The 22,270-nt window shown below is 42.9% G+C and overlaps 1 protein-coding gene across 2 annotated transcripts in view; it reads right to left on the bottom strand.

The window, feature by feature from the left end:
• Positions 1–284: 284 nt before the first annotated feature.
• Positions 285–22,270, bottom strand: part of PIR (pirin) — a 60,871-nt gene continuing 38,885 nt past the window's right edge. For both annotated transcript variants that reach the window (XM_037512680.2, XM_037512679.2), the window contains exons 6-10: positions 21,492–21,576; positions 13,784–13,828; positions 4,767–4,849; positions 4,221–4,287; positions 285–578 (exon numbers count right to left, since the gene is read on the bottom strand). In XM_037512680.2, coding sequence (XP_037368577.1) covers positions 466–578; positions 4,221–4,287; positions 4,767–4,849; positions 13,784–13,828; positions 21,492–21,576 — 393 coding nt within the window. In that variant the 3' untranslated portion in view covers positions 285–465. The remainder of the gene's footprint in view (positions 579–4,220; positions 4,288–4,766; positions 4,850–13,783; positions 13,829–21,491; positions 21,577–22,270) is intronic.

Raw genomic sequence — 22,270 nt, 5'->3', positions numbered from 1 at the left:
GCTGCTGTCTTTTTCACGCAGATAACCTGTAATGTGAAACCCCAGCACAGAGGCTTGACTGTGGTCTGATTTGCTCAGGAAGGGAGCTCAGTCACTCACCGATCTACAGCCAGTAACACACAGAAAGCAACTCCTTTTCTTCCAAAAGTCTCACATATGCACACACACAAAATAAAACATCCACACGCACGTGAAAATGCAAACATCTGCAAAACGATTTTTAAACAGGAGCTTATTAGTCGCTCAGGTCAAAATGAAGAACACTGATTTTTACAAAAGCAACAATTAGATTTATTTGCATATGCCTGGAAATATCTCTGGTGCACTGTTACAAAAATCATGCTATCGCGTCAGCTGGGGTTCTTCAGAAGCACTAGCACTAGCGAAGTCAGCTCTGGAAACTAAATGCACTGAGTGGATGGGTGCCGTGCAGGGCAAAATCCTAGGAAGTGTGTGTGCCCTTCACTAGTTTCCAATCTTTGATTTCCAGGTCTTGGCTCTTTCAAACCCGTTTTTTCCATTTCTGAAATCAAGAATGGCCTCCGAAATCTCTTCATCACTGTTCATCACAAACGGGCCTAGGGCAGAAAGAGACATTCAGAAAGTTCTGGGTGATGACAGCATTTTCTTCTACCACTACAAATGGTATGTATGTCTGTAGTTCTTTTTTTTTCCCCAAGTATTTCCATTTCTCAATTTTTCCCCATTTCTTATTGAGGTAACATTGGTTTGTAACATTATGTTAGCTGCAGGCGTACAACGTCACAATTCAACATCTGTATACACTACAACACTGTCACCAATAAAAGTCTAGTTTCCATCCATCACATTACAGTTGACCCCATTTGCTCATTTCCCCCAATCCAAAGCCCTTCTTCATTGGTATCCAATCTGTTCTCTGTATCTGTGAGTTTGTTCTTGTCTTATCTTGTTTGTTTGTTTGTGTTTTTTTTATCTTCCACATATGAGTGAAATCATCTGGTATTTGTCTTTCTCCATCTGACTTATTTCACTTAGCATCATCCCCTGAAGATTCCTCCACATTGATGCAAAAGGCAAAAATTCTTTCTTTTTTATGGCTGATACACATACACACACACACACATCATCATCATCATCATCATCATCATCATCATCTTCCTTATCCATTTGTCCATCAATGAACATTTAGGTTGTTTCCATATCTTGGCTACTATAAATAATGCTGCAATGAACATGGGGATGCATATGTTTTTTTTTTTTTGAATTTGTGATTTTATATCCTTTGGATAAATATCCAGGAGAATAGTTGAATCATATGGTAGATCTAGTCTTAATTTTTAGAGTAATCTTCACACTTTTTTCTAGGCACCAATTTATATTCCCAACAGTGCTAAGGGTTCCCTTTCCTCCACAGCCTCACCAACACTTGCTATCTTGAGTCTTTTTTATAACAGCCATTCTGACAGCCATTCTCACTGGTTCTTAATTGGAACAATCCAGGCAGATGGGAACAGTAAAAGGTTACTTTCATAGTGTCCAATCTCTGAGGACTGTAATACAAGTTTTCTTGACTAGGATTGTGTATGAATATAAAGACCCAACTTCAGATAGACATATGGAGTTGCATCTTACTCATCTATTGCAAGGTCTTCATCAGCAGTGGCAAGCTCTTCATTCTATACATTCTTAGGTTTGGTTCTACTGCAACTCTTTTTGTAGTTAGTTTCGCAGAATTAACTGATGTCAAAAACTGATCTGATCTGATCTAAGGAAGTGACAGATCTCACCATGGTTTTGGTGTCTAAGCAGCATACGAGGCTGTGCCCTCACATGAGGGGCCTAAGTCACTTTTGAAAATAAATAGCAAATAGCCATGGCTGTATTCCCATAAAGTCTGATTTACAAAAACATGCAGTAAGCAGATTTGGCCCCTAGGTCGGAGATTGCCAACCCCATTGTCTTATTCCTAGGTCTAAACTCAAGTTTTGCTAAAGATATAGAAATCCTCCCCTAATCTACTAGAAGGCATAGTGTCTGTCTTTCCCCTCTCCTTCACACATTGTAGGGGCCACAGGGGACCATTCTGGAATATCACTCCTAAGATTTGTTGGATTAGCAAGGCCAGTTCATATAAAGCAGTTGAGAGCTGTCAATTGGCAGTTGACATTTCAGCTGAATTTTCCATTCAGTACATTCCTTCCACCAGAGGTTCCTGACACTCCTTTAAAGGAATTTCTTTGTCTAAAGAGTTTTCTCTAAGATATCCTGAGTAAAATATAACTGTATTATTTAGAGGGAATAATACATTCAAACTTTTTAACCACCATTGTCATATGAGCACAGCTTTGGCGATCACTTTGGTCTAAAACTTGAGCAGGAAGACACAGGCTAGGCCTTGATGATGTTGAGGCCTTTTGGGAGACTTCAGAAAATAGGATGGTGGTAAGAAGGCAGAAGTTATATAAATTTGTCCATCCATCCATCCATCCATCCATCCATCCATCCATCCCCTTACTACCTACTGAGTATTTACCAGATGCCTATTGAATGAGAACTGTTGTGCCAGAATTAAGGAGATAAAGATGAAAGGCAAATGAATGACAGACTCTCCCTTTAAGAACCCAAATCCATCAAACAGAGGAAAACAAGTTACTACAAAACAGTGTGATATGTGGAATGACAAACATATGTAAAGTCTATAGATTCAGCACAGAAAGGGTAGGGGAAGGGGTCCAGAAAAGAACTCACAAGGGTGTGAAGTCCCAACAGGCAGACAAGGGGGGAAGAAAGACACTTTTAGGAGTATGCTGGAGGAAGGCTGGATCAGGGTGCTCGAAGGAGGGATGGTAGATGGTGAGGGGGAAAGTAATATGTAGGAAGAGGCCAGACCCCTCTGGTCTTTGGGTGTCATCTATGGGGAGAATGTTGGACATAATCCTGCAGGTGATCAGGAACCACTAGACAGCTAGGTAGAGAGTAACATGGTCTGATTTGCAGTTTTTAAAGCAGACTTTGGCATTAGAATAGAGCAGTTACCTAGCCTGGGAGGCTGAGCTGATGGTGGAATTGTTAAGGGAATTACATTTCCAGTGTTCTCCAGTGGGAAGCCTTCGGACCAATAGAAAGTGCTGTGAGCAGGCCCACGCCTGTGGTCATCACGGCCAAGCTCGTTCCTCATGATGGGGCAGGGGAGACTGCCCTGTGGAAAGGATTTCAACACCACACATCCTTTTCCCACCTAACTTCTAGTTGCTCTTAATAAAGATTACGAGCCCGCTGAGTTTATCTGCAGGCTTCCTCTAGAACCAAAACCATGCCAGTGCTGTTCCAGCAAGACAAAAGGAAACAAGAACCTGGAACCCTGGGAGTGCAATGGGAAGCATACAAAACAGAGCTCAAACACTAGTTTTGCTGGGGTCCATGCTGGTGCTGCCCCCATAAGTTATTAATAGAACAAAAAAAGAATGGTTTAAAAATCAGTGTTCTTTAAATTTATGATCAGCTGTTTTTATTTTTGCTGAAATCATTGTGAACCACTTCTGATCAGAATCTCCTGGGAATTCATGCAAGGCAAAGTAATGTAATGGAATTTTAAGGCATGTCCAATTTAGTAATGCGGGCAGTGGGCACATGTCATGTTTTGTAGACATTTATCTAAATAGTAGCAAGCTGGGTTGTAGGTGTTTTTAGGAATTCCTCGCTCAATTAAATAACAGTAATATGAGGAAGGTGAGATAGAATTAAGGTGGCTGCTATGGGTACTTATTCCAGGCTTTTCTGCCTATTTCTACTATATCACAGTTCCCTATATGCATTTTTAAAAGTAAACAAAAAAGTGACTCCAATATTTTAGAAACTTTGAAGGGAATATTAAGAGGTTCTGATTTTTCACTAACAATTCAATAGACTACAAGGACAGAACTGAAATCAGTTATTTTTTGTAAAGGCAAAAATGATATTCAAGTTCCTAGTAGACGAAAAATCTCTTTGTAAGTTGAAATTCCCTGTGACACTGTGTTTGTTTTCCCCACAATATGGCTTGAAAGGAAAGTGAATGAATATAGAAATAATGCCATGTAGCTTTCCCACTGACAATGGAGAAACAAAACGAAACAAAATTTGTAGATGGAGAGATGGGATAAAAATTCAGCTATTCTTGCCAATAATTTTACGCATGTACACTACTTTCAAAGAAAAAAGAAAATCCACTAAGAAACCCGCCATCATTTGGGGCTTACCATGTTGGACAACTGGTTCTCGTAATGGCTCCCCAGCAATTAAGACAAAATGACTTTTCTCGGGATCCTAAGTCAAAAGAAAGCATCAAATAATAAACATGTTTACTTTTCAACATCACACTGAGAACAATACAAAGCTGACATTCTGGTCAACTGGACAGTGGGTGTTCCTAATTCTGTATATAGATCCCAGAAATATTTTTTTGTGCAACACTCAATATGGAAAATCTTATTCCTTAATGTTTAGTAGCAATGAGAACTCAAGAACAAGTCCAGATCACCAAAATATTCACCTTCTCTTTCTTCTCTTTCTAGGGATGAACAATAAAGTCTGTAGATGACTCTAGAAGATGAGGCATCATTAAAAAGGAAGCTTTAGAATAAAACAATAGGAAAGAAATTATTGAAAGAGGCGGATAAACTTGTGGCCTATTTTCTTTCTCCAAATAAGATCGAAAAATTTTCAGCTCCCCAGGAGACTTAGGTATTTTTCTGGAAATCAGTAGAAAGCACAAGTTAAAAAAATTCAATATTTGCAACACTCACTTTGTTCTCCACCTGGACACAGTCACCATCACCCAGTACGGCTGTGTGGTGAGGTTCTATTTTTTCTTGTGCATCATCAGGCCCTACAAAAAAGATGAGTTGGTAAATTTAATATACTTATCAAAACACCATGTAATGAATTTCAATTTCAGAAATAACTGACTTAGGAATTTCCTTAAATTTCTTGGTTGATTATATTTGCAATTACTGATGTCTGAAACCGGCTGGTTTCCAATATAGAAAAGAACAGGAGGTGAATTCTTCATTGTGTTTCCATTTACGCTATCAATGTCCTGCCTAGTCATTCATGAATGAAAAAAGTCCTTGGCATTATGTGTTAAGATGAGTGTTTCCTAGGGCAAATGATAAACCTAAGAATTAAGCATACTTAGGAAAATCAGTAAATGCCACCACTAATTCATTTCAACAAGTATTTATTGAGCACCTAGAACTGGGTAGTACTAGAAGACAGAAAGAAATGCAAGGCAGAGTCCTTGCATACAAATAATTAAAAATCTCAGTGGGAGAAATGAAATAAAAATTCATAAAAGCATCACATAATTGGCAAAAAAGAATTTTTAACTATGTGTGGTGATAGATGTTAGACTTACTGTGATAATTTTACAATATATACAAATACAGAATTACTGTTGTATATTTGAAACTAACTTAATGCTATATGTCAAGTAGGTCTCAATAAGAATTTAAAATACAATTCAATTGAAAAATAAGTCAGTTGGATAACTATGAACAAGGCCCTGTGCTAAAGGCTATGTGTGGAGGCGGGGATAGTCTTCAGCATAGATATGTTTCCATACCTTCTATACTAAGGCTCTCAGATGAAACAATACAAATTATATTGTGTCTTAAAGAATTGTGCAAAGTTCAACGAGCGAACAGGGTATACACCTGCCGACTCCAATCTAGGGATCCCAGGAACGATTTGTAGGGGAGTTAAAACTTGAACAGAGCTCTGTGGGAAGGGCACTGCAGACGAGAGGACAGACTACATGACAGAAGGTGTTCGAAACATGCAGGGCACCTCGGAGGGGATGGTGAAACTTGTGACATTACGAGACTTTTCTTATGGGAAGAATGATGGAAGTGTAGGCTGGATTCAGATCTGGGAAAGATTTGACAGTCATATTCAACCATTTAAGATTGTACCGCCTTTGTGGAGGGGGGGGATGTGTGTGAAATGGTCAGCTCTGTCTTGGTGAAATAACTCTAGAAGCAGAGAGTAGAATAAATCTGAAGGGCGAGAATGAAGTTAGATGACCTGTTAATTTACTGTAAGAGTCTATGTGAAAATGAGTTACAGATTGAACTGTGTAGCAGACATGGAAAGATAGGGATGGGTTTGAGAGGTGGACCCAGGAAGGAATCTAAAGGATTTGGTAACAGTGGGAGAGAGGAGCCCATGGTGATTCTCACTAGGAGCTGAATACCGTAGTGACCTAAAGAGAACAACAGTGATTCTGCAAGAGGAAGCCAGAGAATGGAGAAGCCACAATGGGCCAAAACAGTCATAGGACCATTGAGAGAGGGGGTGGGATTGGGCCTTTTAGTTGGCTGAAAAATATAGACATGAACAGAGAGAAGATTCCAGGCAGTATAAGCAAGCCCTTGAAGATGTCGGGGGCGGGAGGGGGGCTACACCTGCATGGTATTTGGGATATAAATAAGGGCATTCACCCGACATGCTGGGCTGAAGCTGAATAATCAATAAGGATGTACTTATTTAAATGAAAACAACAGCTTGAGGAATTATCACATAACAGAAATAAAATTTGTGAATTTTGACAATTTTGTCTGAAGTCCAAACATAGCTTTAGTTTCTAGAACAATCCTTCGCACTTCCACTTTTTGGAGAGCACCTGAAAGAGGCAACAGTGATTACTCTGATGACTGCAAGCATCAGGACTCTAATAGAGAAGGAATTCCTAAGCTGGAGTCAATGTGCTTCCAAGGGATCTGAGGAGAGAATTCACCGCATGGATGGCTTGGACGGGAGACAAATGACATCCTCATTTTCACTAACACCTAACTGAAATGTGGCTTTCCCTTCATTCCTGAATGTGGCCAACACACCACAGTAGTATTAGCTTGGACAACTGACTTGTCTCCAGTAGAACACACAGATATTTTCTGCATCATATTACAGTGTGACAGCTCTCTCAAAATAAGTTTATGTAAATAACTACTTAGAGTGAAGAGCAGACCTGTTGCTAGATCATATTATTTTATTTTATTTTTTTTTTTATAGAGGCATGCTTTATTTATTTGTTTGCTGGTTTGTTTGTTTTGTTTATACATGCACTGGGTACAGTCAGAAGCGCGGGAGGGTGAGAGAATTCACCAGAGCCAGAGCGGGGAGCAGAGCAGGCAGAAGGACCGAAGGACACTGCTGAGGGGAGCAGCGGGCGGCAGGAGAGGTCTGCACGCCATGTGGGACCCTCCTCCGGTGGCCGGGGAGCAGCCGGGGATCGAACCGGCGCCGCAGAGGCCGCGGGCAGCTTCGCAACCCAGCGCTCAACCGCTGCGCCACCGGGGAGGCCCTAGATCATATTATTTTAAATGTTATTAGAAAAGCGCACATGTAACTATGTGATAAGCTGGTTCCTTTAACATTTTAATGACACCACTGAACTAATAAAAAAAATCATTGTGGGAGAGGGGTTGGCAAATGTCAAAAGGGTCTACAGCACCAAAAAAGACAGGCCCCCCTGTCCCAGAGGCACTGGTGTGCTGTTTAATGTTTACCAACTGCCTTTGGGGACAAGGGTAAGGGCAAACCTGATTCGTAGTGTGTACCAATTTCCAGGGTGTAAGTGCTCCCACTGTGGGCAATTTCAAGCCACCCAGGGAGGTCAGGGAAGAGGGGAACCATCAGCTCCTTCAAGTTCACAAGCTTTGGCCCCAGCACAGCATGAAAGGTTTCTCCTCCATCAAAGGTTTGGGTCCACAAATGTCATGGAAGTGGATGACAGAACTCGATGGATTTTCCACTCATGCAAGGATTTCTCGATAAAAGACTGTTCTGGGAGTCTAAGAATAATCTCATTTAAAGTTGGGAATATTTTTAACTGTGACATGGCAAAGCGGTTTATTAAGTGTGCTTCAATGAGGTTCCTTGGGAGCAATGAACCGTGTTTCATCTTTATCTGTAACTAATTCATATATAATACCCACTGCCCACGTGGTCCACTCCTGGCCCTGCATTTTATCATGTAGGTTATTCCATGATACACAAACCAACAGTTTATAAAGCCTCTTCACTATGTTTAAATGGAGCGAGCTGGCAAGAGACAGCTCTCAAAAATCCTGCTGAGTTGGGATTTCTCTGCACCTCCTCTCGGGACTGTTGGCCTGACTGTGGTGTTCACTGGTCCATGAGGAAATGTTAATTTAGAAACAAGAGTTCCAGTCTTCCTAAGAGTGCTCATGCTAAAATTAGAATGCACCGTCTGCCCATTCTCCTGGTTGAAATGAGAGAAGAGTCACAGTGTCCAGACTGGGGAGGCCATCTGACACACCCACCTCAGGTGGCCCTGCCGAAGGACACCTGCTCAGGTTTCCAGGTGAATTGCTCAAAGTTTGCCTTTCGCTTGTTTATCTTATGAAATGTTTAAAACAGGGTCACAGAAAGCAAAGACTGATTCTATCTTCATGTCATTTCTATGCTGTTTCACCCATCTGGCTCTCTCCTGAACCTAAAGTAAGTCTCAAAGAAAATATATTTTATTGTTTCTGACTACTTTCAATTACAAAGAGAGCCAAATCAGATAATAAATAGTTTCCACTGAGATGCTTCGCCAAGAATGTTAAATCTAATAGTGCGGCTAAGGAAAATTTAACTAAAAACAATTGAATTGCAAATATTTTTGTTTGCCCTAAACAGTCATAAAAGGGCAAAATACTTGAAAACATATTTTAAAGTTAGCGCTGCATCTTCGGTGTGCAATTAATTGCTGTGTCGCTTCTCCACACGCAATACTCTTTTTTCTTTTCCTTCTCTGCTGATCCAATTTCCTCTCTGTTTCACACACTGGTACTTTCATCCTAGGTTTCGGTATCATCCATTTTACATGTATAGTTGAAGCCCTCTTATCTGAGGCAGCCAAGGTCATTAACTGATAGACAAATTGCCTCAAACTTTTTATTTTAAATTGAAGTGCAAATGTGCCTCCATCTGCCAAGTTTTAGAAATGGAGTCAAGGCAGGTGTGCTGTGGACTGAGGCTCTGTCTTTCTTTCTAATTTTTTTAAGATTTATTTATTTAGGCATACAAGAACTGGGGTACAGGCCAGAGGTGTGGGGGTGATGAGAGGATTCAGAGACAGAGTGGGGAGCAGAACAGGCAGACTGATGGAAATACACTGCTGAAGGAAGCAGCGGGTGAGATAGGAGAGGTCTGCCGCGCCACGTGGGTTGCTCCCTGGCTGGCTGGGGATCAGACTCGTGCTTCAGGGGCTGCAGATAGTTTCGTAGGTTGCATCTTAACCCTGTGTACCACCAGGGAGGTCCTCTGTCTTTCTTTCTAAAGTACACACACCAGGTGCTGCCCAACTCCTAGATTCTTTTTTTTTTAAAGATCCTTATTTTATTTTTATTTTTTTTAATTTAAATATTTTATTTTATATAATTCTTACATCCTTTTTCATCTTTGCACAATGTATGCATTTTCATTTTGGTTATATTCCCCATACAATTGCACCCCCCTTATTTTGATGCTAGTCTTCCTTTCCCCATCCCTCCCTCCCCCCCCAAATAGTGTGTCTCTGGTTTATAGTTGCTGTTGATTTTGATTTTTACTTTGTATTGATTAGTCTTTTTCCTGGTCCCTTATTTAGGTTTTCTAAATTCCTGCTATGAGTGAGACCATCCGGTATTTTCCTTTTTCTTTCTGGCTTATTTCGCTGAGCATGATCCCTTCTAGCTCCATTCATGTTGCTGCAAACTACATGTGTTTATCTTTTTTGATTGCTGAGTAATATTCCATGGTGCATATGTACCACATCTTCTTGATCCAGTCATCTATTTTTGGGCATTTGGGTTGTTTCCAAAGCTTAGCTATTGTAAACAGTGCTGCTATAAACATAGGGGTGCAGGTGCCCTTTGAAATGGAGAGCTGTGTGGAGATTTCTTGAACTACTACACATAGAGCTTCCATATGATCCAGCAATCCCACTCCTAGGTATTTACCCAAAGGACACAATAACTCCTAGATTCTTCTACTTTCCCTCAATCTTTTGCTGCTGTCTCTGCCATAGGAATTCAATGGAGGTTCCTTTAGCAACTCATTTTTGCAAAGCATCTGACTTAGTTGTTGTAGCAATACCTCTCTTTTCATACCAATCTCATTAATTTACAGGTTTAATTAAATTACATCATTTAAATTTGGGTGAAACTGGCAGAAACAGACTTGAGAGAAATCAAAGCTGCGTTTACATCTACTTCAAGTGGCCAGGGGAGGGGACCGTCCTGAGGGGTGACGGCCCTCCCTCACCAGTTTCACATGGGGTGAAGTGCATTGGTTGATCCAGTTTGTTTGGGCTAAGTGGAGGCCAGTTTGAGGGCTTCTGGAGGGCACCACACCTTTATTTAAGATCCAGGGGTCATGTCAAACTTCTTAATACCACCCAGAATCCGAGGCAGAAGTCTGAGCACAAACCGAGCACTTATTACTTGTGATTACTTATGATTACTTATTTAAATAAGTTGAAAGCATTCTGCATACATAAGCTCTCACTTCAACAACCCGCAAATATTTTTAGATTTCTGACTATCTTTTCTAAGCCCAAATCGTATACTTGCCACTGGTCCTTCTAGAGGACTGGCGTCCAAGCTGCTAAACTGTCCCAAGTTTTGGGACATGGGACATAAACTCTTCTGCCCTGTGGATCTGGGTTAATGAGTAATGTCATTTTCATCTCCACTGCAGCGCTTCTATGGGCATTCTGGCCACGCTGTTTTCATTTTCTTTTGATTTCGTTTTAATCATATACTACACAGAGTCCAGCTGAGGGCTGGTTAAAGGACTTAGTGCCTCAGTAAAAGATGGTTGTCAAAGATCTCTCTCTATCCCCCCCCTTAAAGTTACTAATTGATTGTCAGCTGAGGACTGAAAAACAGTATCAAAAATTACAATTCCTGAAGAGCAGAAAACATCTCAAATAAATACTTTTTTAAATTAGTAAGTGTTTACTCATTTCAGTTCTTTGAACTCCTCCAGGGTATCAACAGAAGGTAATTCCGTGGCTTCACTGTACTCACCTTAAACTTTAAAATGTCTGACTAACTTAGACAACTAGTTAGTGACTGGCATCTTCTAACATTCAAACCCCACCTGTCTGTGCTCAAGCTCAGTCTGCTGGTATTCATCATTTAAGCACTTCTGTATCAATTAACATTTTAATGGTCCTAAATCTCCATTCTATGGCATCTCCCCAGATTGCCTGCTCAATGCCAACTGCTGTCTACTCCAGCCCAATAGTCCAAGTACATATATTTATGGCATCTATCCCAACAGAAGGGAGGTGCCTGACATTTCGAAAAAGACAGTTACTCGCTTATCAGTTCCTGCCATCCCATCCTGGTTTTATAAGCAAGACAAAGCTGAGGCAGTTAAGTCAGAAAGCATTTTCTGGATTCTCTCTGTAGATTGTATACATCAGCACATATCTAATAGCTATTTCTGCGTTGTCATTTCTTCTTCTCCAGCGACTTTTTCTTGCCCTTTTGTTTTTCTCACTGACAGCTCTAGGAGGGGGTGGGCAGGAGGAAGGGAAGGAGATAAAATTCAAATGAGGTCATCTGGCCAGTCACTCTTTGGCTAAAGCAGAGTCCCAAGAGACCAGCTAGGGGAGCTGGACTCCCTCCATGGCCCAGCTTGCTTCGGACAGATGTGAGTTGGGGCCAACACGACAGGCCATGAGCCCATTTCCTGCCAGATGTTTTGTGCAAGGGGCCCAGGCCAGCGAGTGGAGATGACTCAGGAAAATGAGCCTCACCTCCAGAAAAACAAGTGACCATGTAAGTCACTCCCACCCCTGTAACTGCTGTGCTTTTCCTGTGTTATAGTTTGGGAATAAAGGGGTAACTAGAAAACAAGGTCTTCATGACTGATTAATTTTTCTCCCTTTCATCCTCTACATTAAACTGAAATCAAATGTGAGCTTCGGTAAGGCCTACAGGCTAAGAAGGATTTTTTTTTAAAGATTTATTTATTTATACAAGAGCTGGGGTACAGGCCAGAGGTGCGGGAGGGTGAGAGGATTCACCAGAGACAGAGCAGGGAGCAGAGCAGGCAGAGGGACCAAAGACACTGCTGAGGGGAGCAGCGGGGAGACAGGAGAGGTCTGCCGCACCATGTGGGAATCTCCCTGGCTGGCCGGGAATTGAACCCTCACTGTAGAGGCTGCGGACAGCTTCACAGCGCTGCACTCAACCCGCTGCGCCACCGGGGAGGCCCTAAGAAGGATTTTTATATGTTCAAATGGTTGAAAAAAATCAGGAGTGACATTTCATGGCACAGGAAAATATATGAAAATCACATTTCAGTGGCCGTACATGGTTTCCTTGCAACAGCCACCCTGATGGGTTATCTGCTGCCCAAAGCTGTTGCTCTGTTACAGCTGAAGCTACGGCCCGCAATGAGGAGATCTGCCATATTGGAATTTACAGACTCCAGTAACCCTGCCTTTTCTCATTCTACAGAAACCTTTCTGGATCCTTACCACTTTACAAGTCATGAGCTTGCCTTATTTACTCTCCATTTGTGCAGATTATTTTATTTCTCTTGAAATCATAAGTCAGGGGCACCACCTCCATAAAAAATGGCTTGTAGTCTCCAGAAAGGACAATATGACACTCAAGATTTTCAAAAGATCCTAAAAATGAATGATGCTTTATCCCTTCCACAAGGTTACTATCATTTAATGTGTGTGTATGTGGGCTTCTGACACTACAACGAAAATTTCTGCACACTTTCTCACATGTGAAAATAAATGAATTGGGATGGCAGTGGGGAGGAGCACAATGGACGGTGGTGGGAGACTCTGGTTGCTTTGGTGGTGGGAAAACTATGGTGACCACACCTGAGGAGGTAAGTCCTATACTGTCAAAACACTATAAAAGGGGCCTCCCTGCTGGCGCAGGTGGCTGAGCACCGCACTGTGAAGCTGTCCGCAGCCTCTGCAGTGCGGGTTCGATCCTGGCCGGCCGGCGAGAATCCCACATGGCGCGCAGACCTCTCCTGTCTTGCCCGCTGCTCCCCTCAGCAGTGTATTTTGTCAGTCTGTCTGTTCTGTTCCCTGCTCTGTCTCTGGTGAACCTTCTCACCCTCCCGCACATCTGGCCTGTACCCCGGTTCTTGTATAAATAAATAAATAAATAAATAAATCTTTAAAAAAAACCACTACAAAAGACGTAAAACGATGGTACTAAAATTTAAAAAAAATAATGAATTTTGCTTCCTACCCATAAATGAAATGCTATTTATTAAAAGAGGAACTACACCCATTTTTATTGTATAAAATCAAAATACCTAAGAGTTAGTTGGGTCTTGACTGTCTCCTTTCTACCTGACTCAACAAGTAATACATATACTACCCTCAGAAAATGAGAAAATTGACTTTGAGATTTCTCAGAGGTACCTGGCTCTGCAGATTCACCCTCCACCTGGAAGATAAGATTCTTACTCCTTGGAGCCAGTATGAGCTCCGTCCCTTTATCAGTAACGAGGCTGCTAACACTTTAGCAACATGTCAGCACACCTTTCAACCGCACACAGCCCACACCAAGATGGCCGCCATTGGGCTGGTGTTCATTATTCGCCCTCACTCAACATGCTGGCATCTGCGGGGTGCCCTGTCCTGGGTGTACCAGGATGTAGAGAGGTGCCAGACAGGAAGAGGGTAGTGTTCAATTAACTAACTGAACGGTATTACCTTAGACCCCCCCTTCAATGATTTAAATAATGCAATTGAACCCAGAGCGATGTACTCATAACTCACCAATATACACATCTCCAGATATGGTGTAAATGAAGCTGGTCCACCCTGAAAAGGAACCATTGACATTAGAAAGTCAGTGCCACAGTGCAAAAAGGAAAAGAGAGTTAACAAATATCTCTAAATAGGCAATAGAAACATGAATTCGTGTAGTAGATATCAAAGATAAGTTTGTAGATAAACTCCTTTATTGTATTTTAAATATGTATTTAAAATTTATGTTCTCTGAGCCATTCAAAACATAGTCTCACTTTTTCATGTGCACACACACATACACACACCCCCAAACCTAAATGATTTGGCCCAAATGATTAAGAACCACACAAGGAGACACTACAGTTCGCTTGGCCGCACGTGTGGATGCCAGCAGCTGTGCGAAGAAACAAGCTGTTCCTAGCATCAGGCCAGTAACTGCCACACAGCAGGAGGGCTGATCTTCAGCCTGCTCTGCCTCCGGGAAGTTTGAAGTGCGAAGACATTGCTAGAAAGAAGCTTTTCTTTACTTAATTGTGTTCTAGTTTTCAGTGAACTGGATCCTTTCTATTTACCCAAAAAGAGCACGTCCAGCCCAGGGATCCAGGGCTGCACAATGTCTGGAATACAAACAGGCTTCCGATGCCCGTGCACACTCTGCCACAACCTTGGTAGGATGTACACTTCTCTGTGAGGAGGGCACAGGGCCTTCGCCATGGCCCATGGGGTCAGGAGTGCAGAGCCTGGATAACCCGCGCCGGATCTGCACGGAGAGCTGTGCATTGTCCCGTGCTCCTGGACAGGTGCTGTGGCGCCACTGAGGGACACCGAGCGACAAGTGGCGACTCTCGTGGAATCAGGTCATGACTCGTGTGCCTTCAGTGGGAAGGGAGAAGGCCTGGGAAGGGAAAGCTGGGCAGAGTTCAAGGCAGAGGGGCAGAGTCTGTGAGAGTCAATGTGGTGAAGGAGTAAGCAAAAGCCAGGTGGGCATGGAAGGGCCATGGAGCATGTACCATACTCCAGGGATGTGGCTGTGACGGCAGGTGGATGGCGACACCTCAGAGGGGAAGCAAAGAACAGGTGCAACTGGCCAGAATGAGTCTGCTGAGGAGAATCTGAAGGATGGCCACACCAACAAGGACGCCTGGAGGAGGCCAGGGTACTGTTTCCCTTTCAATTTGTCCTCTCTGAGATTTTACTAGAATAAGTCTAAGGACTCTGGAAGTAACGCTTTTGCTCATAGCTCACTCACACTTTTCTCCTTACTGACCTGCTTGCTCAATCTTCCAAGGTTTCTGCCATCATGTAGGGGCAGCTACCATTCCTGTACACGCATGGGGGTGTTCAACTTGTGTGACTGGGGGAGGGAGGTCCGTGGCAGATGCTGAAGACACATGTCAACGATCCACAGCCCGACCCCCCGGGCTTACCCAGAGAAGCTGGCTCTGCCAAGCACTCCTCTCTGCTCCCTAGTGGGTGCCGAGCTGCCCTGGCCCTTCTTAGCTTGACTGATAATAAGCTCTACCTCAAATATCCCTTTATTTGCTGATTTTCAAAAAAATTTCACCTTTGAAAATTGTTTCAATTTCCTTTTCAAAGTACAAATATCTTATCAGTTCAGGGTTTTTTTTTTTTCCCTTGGTTACAAAAAGTAATAAGCATTAATTGTAAAATATTTTCAGAATGTAAAAGTGTGTGACATCTAAACTGAAAACCTTTCTGCCATCTTCATACCCCGACACAAATGTTGCCAGCCATTGGGGCTTTGTGCTTTCCGTTTGTTTTTTGCTATTATTTGCTTAAAAATGAGAACAAACTCAATGTTCTGCTTTGGACATCTTTCCATGTCAAAACAGAGAGAAATAACTCACCCGTGGGGAAGTCTGCAATGCTTGCCATTGTAAGGACGTTCATCACCGATACAAGCAATCCCCTCTTTGCGGGTGACAGGTATTAAAATATCAGTGGTTTCTGAATCTGATGGAAGCTTCCAAGCTCTCAGTGGCTCAACTGGGTTTTCATTTGGATTATTTTGGTTGCTCTAATCTCATTTCTCCTCCACCCATTTTCTTCATTCCTACTCACCCTCCAAGCAGAAAACTCGTCTGCACACAATTGCCTAGGTCTGTTTTCTTTCCCTTTTTATCTTTTCACATGATCCAGAAGGACCAAACGTTTGCTGAAAGGAATGACCGAGTCCATTTATGAAGTGCCTTCACCTATTTTTGCTCCTTGTAAAAGTCTTCTCTTAGGATCTAGAGCCCTTCTTTACTGGCATGTAGGAAACCTACTTTGTTGTTTTTTTAAAGATTTATTTATTTACGCATACAAGAACTGGGGTGTAGGCCAGAGGTGCAGGGGGTGAGAGGATTCACCAGAGACAGAGCGGGGAACAGAACAGGCAGACTGACTGAAATACACTGCTGAGGGGAGCAGCGGGTGAGTCAGGAGAGGTCTGCTGCGCCATGTGGGTAGCTCCCTGGCTAGGGATTGAACTCATGCCTCAGTGGCTGGCGACAGGTTGATAGTGCTGAGACTTAACCCCTGCGCCACCTGGGAGGCCCTAGGAAACCTACTTTCATTCCGCCAAGTGCTGCTTCTGAAAGCTACAGCAAAAGAGGAGCCAAATCGTGTGAATGCTTATATGGGCAGCTACCACCGCCTTTTACTAGAATTCCTTCTTTGCGAAGAGCCAGATGGCAAAGGTAAAGAGCGCGCTTGTGAGATTTGCAGGCCCTTCTCTCCTCTCCCCCTTCCCCCAGCCCTCCTCCCACTTTTATGTCCTGCACCAGAATAGAAACCATCCCCCAATTTTATTGCTCTGTCAAAGGTCATAGGTTCTACACTTTCCTTTCTTCTACAAATGTGGTCTCCAAGCTTCTGGGCGTTGCTGTGGATATGCTTTCCTTCCCCTCAAAGACAGAGAAAGGGAATCAGGCTGGAGGTCACATTCACCTCTGGCCCCACAGGATGGTTAATCAGCAACACATTGAAAGGAGACCTCCTTGAGCCAAAGAAAAAATGTAAAACTTTACTTTTAAATATGTAAATCATTTTCTATGGCATTTGCTCTCATTTCTAGGGAGGTTCCCAATTCTTGCAAAAAGTCCCCAGTGAGAGCTTTCCTTGGCCCACATTCCTTGCCTTAACCCACTCATTTTCCTCCTGCCTATCTTAGAGCTCAGTATTCCAGTGACCTACTGCTCCTCTGTTTGCACAGCAGGGAAAGCAGAAAAACCTGGCCTGAGGCCACATCAAATCCCTGACAAAGGTCAGTTCTGAGGGAAGAGAAGAGCAGAGCAGGGCAAGGGAGAGACTGAAACTCTCCCCAAACTCTGGGTCACCCGGTTGCCAGACCCCAAAGCAGCACTGGTTCTCAAGAGCCTCCCCATCCAGCCCCTGCACTGCGTGGGGACCAGCATCACCCCCACCACAGATCGCATGCTGGCCTCCCGGTCCCATCTGCTCCTCTTCTCTCCCCTCCTCCTTCCACCAAATTATTTTTTAATTTTGATTTTTAAAATAATTTCAGACACACCCCAAAAAGTTACCAAAATAGTGCAGAAAATTGCCACGTAACGTTCACCCAGATTCTCCCAGAGTCGTTGTGCCATCACATACGCGTTATCATCCTTCTCTCTAGGAATATGTTTCATTCATTTTCTTCTAGAACATTTGAAAGTAAACTTGCAGATATGATACCCCTCTACCAGCTGAAATACTCCTTAGTAACCACAGAGTACTTGTAAAAATTATGAAACTTATAGGATATCAAGGAAAAAACGATGACTGTTAGAACACCACCATGATCTGCGTGCAGATATTCAAACTGTGTCAGTAGCTTCAGCAATGCCTTTTAGGGCAAAAAGAAAACTACGTCCTAGACCAGGATCTACTGGGTGCGGTGAGGTCTCCTCTCCCTTCATCTGAAAGGCCCCTCAGTCCTTCCTTCTCTTCAAAAGCACGGGGTGGTTATTTTGTAGCTCGTCCCTCCTCAGTTTGGGAGTCACTAACGTTTCCTCAGCATTAGACCAAACTGTTTCTTCATCCCTTTCCCTGTCAGCTTCAGGGAAAAGCTTTTATTTCTTTTCAATACTTTGTTTTAATTCACAAGAGCAGAAAGGATGAAATAACACACATAAACATTGCTGTTTATTTCACCTTTCTTTCCTCTTACAGATAAAATCACACCTGGTTGCCTCCAAGTCATTTTCTACACACAGTGAACGTGACCTTTCTAGAAACCCCACTTAGAAGCCACCAATGGCTCTGTTGTCCCAAGATCAGCCCAACTCCTCATCCTAAGCAGACAGATGCTTCCTACTCTGGTCCTCTACTTCTCTGGAGTCATCCACCCTCTGCTTCTCCCCACTCCACAGTTAATTCTCACCCAGCAATTTCTTCTCAGCCTTCTGGCTAAGACCAAGCGTTAATTCTCACCCAGCAAACGCCTCCTGGGGAAAGGAAGAAGGACAGGACAGCAGAATGGGCCTAGAAGGGGGATCCCGGTGCCACAGAAAGAGAGCCAGCCAAGGAACTATAAAATACCAACAAAAAAGAACACACAATCACAGCAAATGAATCCTCTGGAGATCTAGACCACACTCAACCTCTTTGAAGGTTCTCTGAATCTTTTTGAACCTGTTTTCTGGTTTGTAAGATAAGGAATTAATTCATACAACACAGAGCTGTCAGGGTGATCAAGAGGCACCGAATTTCTGTGTATACACATATACACGTGTGTACACAGACATGTGTGTACAACGGTGGGTCACGTGTTTTTCACTTTATCTACACAATGCCCAGCACTTAGTAGGCATTTAACAGATGTGAGTTCCCTTTCCCGCCCTTCTTCTTTTTCCACTTTCCCCCAATTTATGCTGATCAGAAGGTTGCAGTGGCTGCTATCAAGGTTTCTGATGAGCTGTCACCCACACCAGAAAAGGGTCATGATCACAGAGGTTGCCCCTTGCTCCCTGGAACACACCCCTCCCTCAGCTCCAAGCCAACTGGTCTCCTGGTGTGGTGGGCCGCACTATACACCGAGCGGAGGTAGTCAGGGTTGTTTCCCAAAATGTAGAGAATGGACCCTCCCGGTCCTTGCCAAGAACCTCGTGGCTCTTAGGACTCTGTCTGTGCCAATGAACTGGACGCTGTCTGTGCCAATGAACTCAGCAGTCCAGAAGTGGTGGCCTAAGGTGACTTTCTGATCACATAACAGACAGCTCATTCTTAGGTCCCCAAGCTGGCCAAGCATAGGCCTCTAACCCCATCTCCTAAGCAAACATGAACAGCAAGAGAGATATCAAGTTTGTAGGTCTGCAATCTGGAAAAGAGGTAAAAGAGGTAAGTTAGGGTATTACGTGACCCTGTAGGGATTCCATCAAAAGAAAACTCTGCCTCATCTCTTTTTCTCATCTCTGACCCCCGGCTCTCCCTTTCATTTACAGAGATGCTTATAATTAGATTAGGCCCACCTGGATTATCCAAGCTCATACCCCACGTCCGCGACATCCCCTTTCCCAGGTGAGCTGGCATAGTCACAGGTTCCAGGGACTAGGGCATGGCCATTATTCTGCTTGCCACCAGGGTACACTATCTTCTCTCTACAGAAATTCTATTGGCTGTTATACATATACTGTCAAGAAAAATCAGATACTGAAGGAAGCCAAGAAGGCTTACAAAATGGAGGTTTTCTATAGCATGACAATCCTCCATGCTCTAACATTCCAGGTCAGGTTTTGAAATATCTGGTGGCAGAGGTGCTATGCAAGATGGGAAAATCAACAGAGTGGCTGTCTACGGCCGAACCTTGATGCAGTCAGAAGACAAGGGGGACACGAGGACCAGAAGGCACAGGTCTCTTGGGAAAGATTGGCTATTTTCCTAGAAATAGATTTATGTCCTCAATGAATGATAACAAAGTGTTATCTATATTTCAGTTTATAGCAAGGAAAATTAATTGCTTTGCAAGACATGGTAAAAGTTACTGCAAAAAAAAAAAAAAAAACCCAAACCAACAACTACTTATTCTTATTTTAGCCAAGAACTAAAATGAAAACCATGTGACCCATGAGCAAGGAATCTGGTGCTGTCAGAGACTCAACAAATTGGATTCTTTGTAAGTGATGCATCGTCCAGTTCAAACCCTGATATCAACTGCTTCCAAATCATCACTGCATGAAACATCTGTCTTCTGCAAGGTTAGTGCAACTCCACAGAAGAGAGCCTCACTGAAGGAAATAGGAGATGGTCAAAATTGATTCCAAGACTATTTATGGGAAGGAATTCAGATAAAACCTAGTCTGATGCATGAGAAATGTTTGCAGTCCCCCCTAAGTGGACATCGCTTGGGACACAGGCACTCTCCTGGTATCAAGGGTGGGATGGTGGCAGAGGACACCTCAACTTCTACCTCATTCCTTTGGTAATATGACAAAGTGAACATTAAATTAGATTGCAAAGCTTATGCCAAAAGTCAAACATAACCCAGACATACATGTCAAATCCCTCTACCAAGAGTAACAAAACAATCAGAACATCATAAACAAAACTTGTCTAAACCCAGCCAATGCCTTACACATTTCAAGGACTATTTGAGGCAATGAAGCATCCAAATTAAATCAGCTTAGACAGTCCCTGGGCTTTACAATGGGATCTGACCTGGGAAGGTGGTTAAAAAAAAAAACAAAACAACAAAACAAAGGATGACTGTGACAAGAATGACTTAATAATAAAAATTAGACAGCATGAATTTACCAGTCAATGTGTGTGTTATAGGAAGCTAAAATGATCAAATCTGTGAATAGCAATTATTTCATAATACCCGAATTGCTTGTGTGGTACTGGAGAGAGAGGGAGAGAGAACTAACTGCACACTTTGTTCCTAGTGATTGGTTACTACTCTGAATTAACCTACACATTTTTCTGTGTCAGCAGAAGTTCATGACTAATGACCTCAGGGGTAACCATTTTTTAAAAATTAAAACTGGCCTTAAATACCTGAAGTTTTCTAATTATTCTTTGCACTTTAAAGTGGACTTCACAGGTAAATCCTCCATAGCAAGACCTTTATCAAGCAATATCAGTATCCCAATCCAGATTGCCCTTGCAAATCAGTAATGTGATTGGGACTGGCCCCAGGAATACTGTGAGTCAGTCAACAGTGGCCGGGAAGTCAGGAGACATGGGTAACAGTCCTGCCTTGCCCAGAAGGTTCTCATGTGGCCATGAGCAAGTAACTATGGTCACATGTCACCTAATGATGGCACTATGTCCTGAGAATGCATCCTTGGGAAATTTCATTGTTGTAAGCGTCAGAGACTGTATGTTATTCTCCAACCAGCACTTCTCCATTTTGCTGGCACAGCAATTAAGGAGAGCATCACAGAAGAGGAACTGGGTAACTCATGACTTCTTTCTGCTCCCCTACCTGGCGGTACACCAGCAGTGTGTGCTACCACCTAAGTAGGCACTAGGACAGACACATTGTTATGTGGACTAACGTGGTGGGCCTTGGTGTCCACACTTGTAAAATTAGGGGGGTGGCCCAATGGTCCCAACTCTAACAGTCTAAGTATCCATCCTGGTTTTCTAAATTAGCAGCTTTTGCTTATTTAGACATAATTAAACAAAGTTCGCAGAGTTGAGATTGAGAAATGAGCACATTCTAGAGAGAGGGCCCTTTGTTTGTTTGTTTTGATCCTAACATGACCACTACCCCCAGAATCCATCATACCTTTAGGAATAGGTTGGCAATGCTTTGCTCCTTGGTCCAACGTGAAGTCCAAATATAAGGTTGGTGTGCGAGTGTAAACCTTGGACTGAAAAGAAAAAGGAAACCATCAGCATCTTCTTCAGAAGTAAATGGTTCTTGACTCCAGCTGGGTCCTTCAGTAACAGGCCTAGGCCCTAGATCCATTTCATTTACAATTCCTCCCAGGGAAGTGCTAGGGAGCTGGGGGTGGGCTGCCAGTATGGCTTCCTCTTAAGGGTCTTGTTAACCCTTCTAGCTTTACAATATGGTTGACAAGCTAACTTCAGGGTGACAGCTATCTCTCCAGAGCCAGTTCTCAAATATGGCTCTCTGTGAATAACTCACTGGTCAATAGTTGCTCCAACTTTCTCTTTCCAGTCTTCCCCTTGATATGGTAGGCTATCTCTCATCCAAATGTATACTTCTTCCTCTCATCTCAATAAAGCCATGTCCATTTGGAAAATTTTAAAAAGTGGCCTGTAAATATTTTTATTTGTTCTAATTTTTACCCAAAAAAAGGTGGTCCACCACGGCTGGCTTCCAAAACCACAACTCTGAGTGTAAGAGGAAAAGCAAACTTCTGCAGGGCTTTCCATTGTAAACAGTGGCTTTCCTGCCATCAACAGTTAAGCAGAGTTTGTAATTCAATATGAGGCCATTCTGAATCACTGGCATAGACCAAAATCCAAGGGATTAGCACTGTTGCTATGAACCTTACGATGTCTCACTGTTTATCATAGGCCCCAGTGGTTCTAGTCTAC

Source organism: Talpa occidentalis, unplaced genomic scaffold (assembly GCF_014898055.3).
Source record: "Talpa occidentalis isolate TD23 unplaced genomic scaffold, MPIMG_talOcc4v2.1 talOcc4.15, whole genome shotgun sequence".
NCBI classification, from domain to species: Eukaryota; Metazoa; Chordata; class Mammalia; order Eulipotyphla; family Talpidae; genus Talpa; species Talpa occidentalis.
Note: the sequence above shows the minus strand (reverse complement) of the source record. Positions and strands in the feature narration are given on the sequence as shown.